The 9977-nt window shown below is 32.9% G+C and overlaps 1 protein-coding gene across 1 annotated transcript in view; it reads left to right on the top strand.

Moving 5' to 3' along the window:
* Positions 1–9977, top strand: part of LOC111087310 — a 69513-nt gene that overhangs the window by 58828 nt on the left and 708 nt on the right. The window contains exon 2 of the mRNA XM_022393536.1: positions 1525–1613. Within this exon, the coding sequence (XP_022249244.1) occupies positions 1525–1613 (89 nt within the window). The remainder of the gene's footprint in view (positions 1–1524; positions 1614–9977) is intronic.

Raw genomic sequence — 9977 nt, 5'->3', positions numbered from 1 at the left:
GAAGTATTCTATAATATTAAAAGTAATATATATATATATATATATATATATAACGGTTTTAATGATCACACTTCTTAATAATTGCTTTTCATTTTGAATATTAGCGTTAATTCCACAATGAATATTTAGTTCTATAGTCTATCCAACGTGACATATACCATGCACGCTAATTATATAATATTTCCTTCTTTCTCGTGCAGTTTGTGGTAAAAGGTTAGCAGACTGACTGATCTCAACATCACTTGAAAGATGTATAAACACATGTAACTAATTTTCAAACTTGAAACATATTTCTTCAAGTCCACACTCTTATTCCCGGACACTTTCTGAAAAACAAAATGGGTTAGAACTTTAACATGTTAGAATACTTAACATGAACATAGATGTAAACATGAATTCCCATACACGTTGGTAAACATCGTTTGATCATTAAATGTGTTTGAAGAAGATAAATCATGCAGACAGAATCAATACGTAATAACATCAAATTGCTATTACATTCTTAGAAGCATCTATATTTGCGTCTGTTGTAACATATAATTTTATATTTATACAATAAGCTATTGGCAATTATCGGAAATAACATATCTTGTTTGTATGGTCATTTGGACTTGGTCTATAACGCAACCCAACAACTCTGTAATAGATAAAAAAACTTATCGAGAATATAAAGATACAGAGCAATGAGGTTAATTTTCATTCAAATTTTCATTAAAAAATCTACAAATATATCGAAGTCACGAGTTGAAACACGTGATGTAAAAGAGAGAATAACAAAAATTTCTACACATTTTGTTATGAAAAGACTGTATTTCAGTATTTAATTTGTTCAGTTTCGTTCAGTTTGTTTGTTGTTAAACAAAAAGTTTCACAATGCGTGTTGTCCCTAGCCGCAATGATTGAACATCGAAAAGTTGTCCAGGAAACAACACCAGAAGTTTACTACAGAAGAGCATAAGTGCTAACAGAGGGCGCTTAAAACATTATAGGATGCAGGGTTGCATTTTGTAAGGTAGTAGAGGAACTACATTGCAACAGGCTTGGATTACTATAACCTTTTTAGACCCGTTTTATTGTTTACTTACCAGAAACTTGTATACACAGTTTTTGCATACATATAGACTAGAAGTGTGGGTATTGTTATAACCTTTCATTGTAAGTACACGAAAAGAATTGAAGAGGTTTGGAGTGTTTCTTACTCTTCTTATGTTATATACAGTGTTGTATTAGGGGACGTAGTTTTCATAGCAGAGGACATGGGGTGAGGAGAAAAAATTTTGCACTAACTCATTGAAATATGAACTGAAGTGACTGAAGAGTTCTTAGGATCAATATGATGAAGTACAAGTACAATTTTGTTAAAAAATAAGAAAACATTTTATGCTTTAAATGTAAGGCTACAACAGATGTATTCTTTTTTTATTTAGAAATTATATGAATTATTTAAGTAAGTTTGTCTAACAAATCAAGACGCGCTTAGACTACTCAATATATTATTTTTAATACGTAAATATGTTATTCCAGAAGTCCCCGTTTGACAGCCCATCTTTTCAACAGAAGAGAGCGGGAAGTGTTTTTGGAATCCCACTCAAGCCTCACTGTATACTGAAAAGGTAAGACTGAGCTTCAGAACAAACATACCAACTGTCTGCCAAGTGGAGACAGTTTGTTGTTCACATTCGTTTTAGCAAATGTTAACAAAATAAAATATCGTGAAATTTGTAAACCTACAGATGATGCTTGTTTCGGGAAGTAACAAATCAAGTTCACTACTCCAGAAAGATGGATGGACCAATAGATACATCTATATGGAACCTGATAATTTTATTTCAGAATAACTGTTCTCTATGTTGCCCCCAGCGGCACAGCGGTATGTCTGCAGAATCCGGGTTTCGATACCCGTGGTGGGAAGAGCACAAATAGCCCATTTTGTAGCTTTGTGAATAATTCCCTATGTTATTAACCAGCACATAAAATCATAAAACTTCGAATTTTCATAACAAAACTATCGCTTCGAAAGCTTGAACTGTATTAATGATCAATATGTTGTCTTCAGAAAAATCTGAAATCTAAGAAAAGATTAAAGTGCTGATTATTATATTTTTCTGATTCTGACTACGATTACTTAGCTAACATATCGTTAAGAATTCATTAATAACGGCAGATCGTGATTTTTTTGTGGTAAGTACAAATCGAAAAGTTTAAGTAACAAATTAAAGAGACGAAACTTGACGTACAACAGAAAACACAAGTGTTTGCTGTACATTAAAGAAAGGCAAACACGAGACACCAGCACAATAGAAACGGCAAACTGAAATTGAGATGAATGAGTAAAAAGACCAACTGACCTTCTGATTGGGTTTTAAGTTGGAAACGTACCAGAGGTGTAGGAGGCAAATTAAAAATGGGAACGGTGCCCAAGGTTTATTTGACCGAGCGAAACGAGGGAATGTGCGCCACAGGTGTACCCATTACGGCTGGGATTCAGGGCTCGCCTTAGGACTCTGGAAGCTCTTGGTTTTTAGATTAAATTTTATGCATTCTTCTACTTTCCTGAAAGTAAATTTCCTAATTCTGATGCATTTTTTTTACTGGGACAGATTGAAAAGTGAGAGGACCTCCCCCTCTTCCTACCATTTCAAGGGTTATAGGTTAATTGCGAATATAATCAAGATCTATCTTGACATCAGCTTTCATCTAGGCTAGTGGTGTTCACGTCTTTGGTGTTCGTTCTTTGTACAATGGCCACAGGCACTTGAAGAGATACTACATTTGGATTATGTTTATTGAAAGTAACTGGATCAGGAATTAACCCGTAACATTCTAGTGGATTCTGTGCTAGTCTTCTGAAAAATATCTGTTCTTGTTCTCCACCAATGAAGTCGTGATATATAAGTTTTCTCGTGTGCTTATAATCCAGTATGTGCGTAGTGGTTATATGTTCCCACAACATTTAGATAGGAGCATCTTAGAAGATGGCTTAGTGTTTAACATATACAAGTATCAAAATTTTCAACTTTTAAGCACGTATAAATTCTATTCCAGATCCATCTATCCTTCTTTCTAGCTGGGACCCGAGAGAAGGCAACCAGATGATAACAACACATGTGGCCTGAAGCGGCTGCTCTTACCAAATAGCGGGAATGACTGCCACAGCTAAACATACGAAGCGTGTTATGTAGCAGCATGTTTTGAAACCGAGACCCTTGGATCCCCAGTCCAGTACGCTAACCATTTGTCCACGCTAAGTTCAATATACATTTTAAGGTGATAAGGTTATCACGGGTAAGACATATTTCAAATGAAAGAAGAATCGAATAATAATAATTCAATAATTTTATAAAATATATAACAAGTTTTAAAGTTTAATGTTATACCTAATCTGTCTTTAATCTCATTCTTCTCACGTTTTACAAATTACAATTAAAAGTGAAACGTTTAATTGGGTTACTCATATATCTTGTGATATTTAATTAATAAAAGTATATATCTTTTAAACCACAGTAGCTGGAGTAACTCGTTTGTAACAACGGATAAGAAATTGTGCTTCTATTTGTTTTCTTTACATAATAGACATTAAAAGTGGAATAAAAATACATAAAGGTACCAATACTGAAAATAAAGACATATTGTTTTCAGTAATTCTATCAATGTGTAATTAGATGGGGGTCCAGCCTCCCTCATGACCTTTCTCATGTTATCCTTCATCACTGTGTCAAATTGTGCTGATTTGGTAGTTTTCCGAAATAAGATATGAAATTAGATGGGGTCCACCCCCCACATGACCTTTTTCGTGTCATCCTGTATCGCCGTGTCAAGTTTGATGCTGATTGATAAAGAAATGTGGAAACGTAAAAAAAAACAACAGCTACACACACACATTGACGTTTTTTTATATAGATTGCAAAATATTCTTGTTTTGCAACAGTAAATAATCGTGGTATAAAAGGTGTATTACTTTTATTAATTAAGAGTTTGTTTAAATGAACGTATTGTATAACAGAAGGAGTTGACCCAAATCCCCAATGTGCACGGTTCACAACAGATGTATAAGGTTTAAACCAATAAAAACACACATTAGAAAACTTACTATATTCGAGTTCATTTTAGCACTGGTGACCAAGCACTTTTTTAAGCAATATTTCTATAGAAATAATATATACCAGTTTATTGCGATGCAAGGATATTTCTACATATAAAATTAACAAGAATATGACTGTATAATAATCAATATGCTTTTAAAACAAACATTGCAAGTATTACCCAGTTAATGTTTACATGATCAATATTGAAATCGTTGGCCTTTCTGATAATCTCACTTGAAATGATCTGGAGCCGCGCCTTTATAATGAGTCAATGTTTCCAGAACTAACTACTTGTGTGAAACATACTGAAGCCTACTACTTACTACACGAGAGATATGAAAAAAGTGGAATTCGTTTAAATCTACATACAAAAAAGTTTTTACTTCTTCAGCGAGAGAGAGCCCAGTACTGAATTTACACGGTTATTTGTTTTTTAAAGATGTTTCTTTACATTAAAAAATCATCACATTTCCCAATACTTAATGAGTTCTATAGGAATTCTAGGAATTACAAGACAATTTGTAGAGACAGACAATCACAGCAGCAAACAGGGGAGATGCGTATAGTGGGGACTAGACGTTGAGCCCTGTGCTTAAGCAGAAAGGGGGAGGGGCTAGTGAAGGAAGGGGGTAGTAGACAAGGACAGAAATGAAAGTAGCAGAGGACCATGTTATTGGTTTTGTCACGTGAAAAAACTGAACTTTAGCTTGGTACACGGATTTACTGCCAATCCCTGGGTGGAGAGAAGCAATTATACGTACTTAGTCCTTGGATATGGAATCAAGCATACAAGAAACACTCCGAATTGTTTGGTTTGTTAGAAATAAAAAAAAAAGAACGAGAGCTAGGATGACTTCTTGTTCTTGACAGTTTGGTATGTGTTTTAGATTATGTTAGAGTACAGCTTGTTCTATGGTTACAAACTTTACATCGATATATATGTATGATAGCAGAACGTAACCAACACACAAATATGAAGCTGGTATGTAATAACAACTGAATTTGGGCATTGAACTTACGCGTGTTCGCTTAACGGAAAGAAAAAACTTGAAAAGTATTGGATTTTTATTGGCTCTAGACTAGAATGGATTCCTTCCTAAAATTCACAAGTTACACGTGCTTAATCTAAGTAAAATAACGACATACTGAATTCATACCTGTAACAGAAATGTTGATTATATAGCAAAGTTCTTACATATTTATGAAAAAACACCAATAGACGCTCCTGAATGCAATAAGTTGCTTATTTCAGTAAAAAAATTCAATTTTTAAGTAAAATGTAAAGATTTTTATGTAATATTGATAACAAAGAGCGTTTTTATCTCATCAGTTAGACAACAGTCTATCTAATTTCTTTTAAATTCAACTTATTGGTGATGCTCAATTTTAAAAAGGTCTAAGTTTTCAACAAATTTCTGTTTTCGTTCTACATACTTCTTTTGTGTTGTTTTTTATTTGGGGGTTGAGATAAAACTGCTTAAAATATCTGTATTTAACGCAACTGTTAGAAATGATTGTGAAAACATTATTTCAATAGTTAAGTAAAATAGTAACATCAAAAGGAAGGACTGCGTTAAAAACAGAAAGACCAAACCTGTGACGAAAAAAAATTAACTATCAAAATTAGACTTTACAACCAACTGCACATATTAAAAAGATCATCAGGGCACAAGCTATAATATGGTTCTGGGTTTTTGAGGTGACTACGAAAATAGGATCCACATTGTGGAAGGGATCGACCGTCTACCAGTCTTAACCTCCGTCCATTGGTCCCACATGTTAAACAAAAAATAAGTAAAATAAGTAAGAAAACGAAAATAAGAATACGTCTAGGAAGTAAAATGTGGGTGCTCAACCCCACAACGTTCCACATATATATCACCTTCGCTGTATGCATACAGATATGGGAAGATGACTGCTCTCCAAAGAAATGTAAAATGAAAGAATAACGAAAATAAGGTTCTACCACTGGGGGGGGGTGAGGAAGGAAAACCTTACCTCCTGACATTAGTATTCTAGTAGTAAATCTGAAATTAATAAGTTAATTAGTAGATTTTGATTCGCCATGTCGACTGACTAGATTGACATCGACGTTTGGATATTGCCTGATAGATGGGATATCCCCCAACGCATTTGGGTACTATTACCACAGACATTATCCGTTACGACAATAAGGTGGCAACCAGGACCGATAACGGTATTGCGATATATTTAGCTTGGTAAATGGAACCAGGCTAAAATTTCAGTGCACAATATTGAAGAACAAATTGATATAAAACACAATGTTTCAAATATTTTTTAAAAACAGAATGGTATTATTAGCAAAATTGTTTATCTAAAACGTGTGGAATGTATAAAGTAACGAAGGGCAATTTTTTTTTTATTTCTGTATTATAAATGTATAAAATGTCATTTGCTGTAATACAATTAACTTGTATTTAAAAAAAAAGATCACAATGAATTACAGGGTCATATAAATTTGAATAAGAACATAAATATATTAAGAAACAAAAAACTATAAAATAACACTAAAACTTTCTAAAGAAATATATCCTCTGCTTCGAAATCGAATGACATTCAATTCTATATAACTAAAACTGAATTTCATTTATGTTACGAATAACAACAGAGAAACAAAGCCTTTTTATCTTAACTATTTTAGGTAATAACAAAATATTCTTATTTTTCGCCCATGGAGAGGAAACAAAATGCTTCCTATTGTTCACGAATTACTTATTTGACACCATTTACTTACAAAATTAATTATTATATAAAACTTCGTAAAAAAACGAACAAACACGAAGTCATCGTTTTTTTTTGCGTAAATATTCGCAAACGTTAAGCATGAGCACGTGTGTTGAATTATTTGACCTTTATGAATGAGGAAATGGGCACAGCTTTAGATATAATGATAATGCGCTTTTTTTCTTTTACGTCTTAGATTTCCCTCTTGATTCAACTGGTTCAAACATACTTTAATAAATACCCAGAAGTTTAGGTAGGCCGCATTGTCATTCACACGAACACAAGACTCTGATGTTAACTGAACGTCACTTTCAAATACGCGGTTTAATTTGATAAAACGAAAAATACCTCGTAATTCGCTAAGAGGGTTCGCATTAACTTATATATATAGAAATAATTTTTTAGTAATTCGTGATTATTACTTATTAAAATAATGTAATTTTTACATCCGACATTAAATTTTAATCGAAGCAATGGACAGAGAAGAACTAAATGTAACATCTGCACGGAATTGTACACGCAAAGAAGATCAATATTTCTACTTAGCAACATATTTAAGATCATGTCTAATTTAGTTGTTGCATTTTAATGTAAGAGACTGAACATTAAAAATGGAAATTAAATATACATATATATATATAGATATATTTATTTAAGCAAGATCTTTAAGTTAAACCAATAATTACAATGCAACGCTTTGTCGGGTAAGTACCAAAGCTAACAACATTGTTTTCGGTAATAATGGCTGGAGACGGCTTAAATGGGTAATGAAGAAAAACTTTAATATAAGTTTAACATGACAGCAAATGTACAACGTTTCGACAAAACTAATTTTATATCAGTGATAAGTTGTTCTTTGTGTGTGTGTGTGTGTGACCTCTAGTCTTCTTTAAGTATTGCATTAAGATAACTGTGATGTTAGTAACGTGTGAAGCTTTTCTCTTCAGGAATTGAAACAGAAGTCAGTACGAATTTTCATTGAAAACAACTTTATTCTCTGCTATGATTTTCAGCTATTTGTCTCTGCATTTAGTTCTTTCAGCAAGTGGTGTTCATCTTATCTTCACTAATCTGAATTAATTATATAATACTTTATTTCAGACGATTTAAACCACCTGGCGTATTATATCTTGATATACGTACAACACGTATTATCTCTACATCTGTTTATATCCAGAGATTGTTTATTTGTTTTTTGCTTCACTTTTACAATCTTAGCAGCATACGCATTTGATCTATGGAGTAATTTTACTTTTTAATACCCAGTAAAAACTTATAATTACAAAATTCGATATGATAGCATTACGTTACGTGCTTTTCTTTAACTCATAATCTTGAAATGAGTATTTCGTTCCTCAGGCAGTAAATGTACCATCATTCTGAGGCATATATACTTATAGGATGACCTACGTCCGATTCAAAGTTATGGTTTGAAATGTGTGCTTACGCTCTAGCTTCTAAGCTGAAATTTAAAACTTTCCGTTATGTATAAAAATATATTTTTTCTCGTTGCAAAAACTGAATTAAAATTGATATACTTATAAGGTTTTTTTTTTATCACGAATGTCACTTTTGGATGTAAACGTTATTAAGTTTTTCGTGCAAAACCGAATCTATTCCAAAAAAAAAAACGTTGCTAGATACTTGCTACTCGCCCGTCTTGTTCTTCCGCCTTCATCTAAACACTCCATCATATCATTTCATGGTTTTGGAAGTATATTAATTTCCATTTTAAATTTAGCCAATTCTTAATAAATCTTATCTTTTACTTGACAGCTAAGGGTAGCTTTCCACATTCACCGAATACTGCTATATTTGTAACACTCTTTGAAAGTCCTACGAAGCATTCGCAAGACATATTTTGTATTTTTTCTATCAGTACATACTCAGTAAATCCTCAAATTTCTGTCCAATAAAGTCCAATAAGTAGGAGTTATCATTTTATCAGATATGTTAAAATTCACTTTATACGGAAAACCATATATTTCTCAGTCGTATTTTCTTATCATAATACTCGCTTTTTCCGCTTACTTGACTAAATTTTCGGTCATAACGTAATGAGGCAGTTTACTTATAGTTATTGCAATTCCTCAGAATTTATATAACGAAAATACCTCTAAACGCTCATTTTATATAAATCAGATGAATTTAATATACTTCCTTTTATAAAAGTTACTGTTTTTCATTTTACTGTATTAATACAAAATGTGGTCGTTTTTGCAATATTTTTTGTAATTAAGCACAAAGCTACATAATGGGCTATCTGTGCTCTGCCCACCAAGGGTATCGAAACCCGGATTCTAGCGTTGTAAGTCCGCAGACATACCGCTGTGTCACTGGGGGGCTTTTTTCTAATATTTTTAGAAGATTCACTACACAACGCTATATCGTATATGCACAGAAAAGATGAAATACATCTAACGATATTATTGATAACATTTCCTAAATCTTTTTCCGTATTCTTGTAATTAAATCAATCATACAAATCACCAATACGAACGGACTATTCTCACTTCCTTGCTCTGTATACCTACTTCAAAGTAAAAAAACAAAAAAACTGTTTTAATTCTCTTTCAGTTTTTAGACACGATTTCATTTGTTGTCCATACCAACTATCATATTGAAAACTTTTCGCTTTTTACCGCTTTCATTAAGTTTATTCCATAATATTGCACGAAACACCATATCAAATTCTTTGCTAAAATCGCGCAGTAAATCTCTTTTTCTGCAACGCAATATGAAGTAGAAACAAGATCAATTCCTGAATACCCGTTTCTGTACTCAGCCTGCTTTTCATATACTTTTTCATTTAAGTATAGTCAGATATTGAACTCCCAAGTTTATGATTTTTGTGAGCATTACCCCATAACGTTAGGAAGAGACATTCTTTTGTAATTATCAGAACAGTTGTCACCACCTGTCACAATATCATTGATTTACTCCGTTGATCATTAAATTCTCCTCTACTCAAAATCAAATTGAAAATTTTATTATAGCTCTAGACTTATGGTATCAATATTTAATTCGAACATTTTGTTGGTTGTGCCATTAATACTAGGTGCCTTTCAATAGGGCCCGGCATGGCCAGGTGGGTAGGGCGCTCGACTCGCAATCTGAGAGTCGCGAGCTCGAATCCCCCTCCCACCA

The sequence above is a fragment of the Limulus polyphemus genome, unplaced genomic scaffold, assembly GCF_000517525.1.
Source record: "Limulus polyphemus unplaced genomic scaffold, Limulus_polyphemus-2.1.2 Scaffold66, whole genome shotgun sequence".
Lineage (NCBI taxonomy): Eukaryota > Metazoa > Arthropoda > Merostomata > Xiphosura > Limulidae > Limulus > Limulus polyphemus.
The sequence above is the reverse complement of the archived record's forward strand: the minus strand, read 5'-3'. Positions and strand labels throughout refer to the sequence as shown.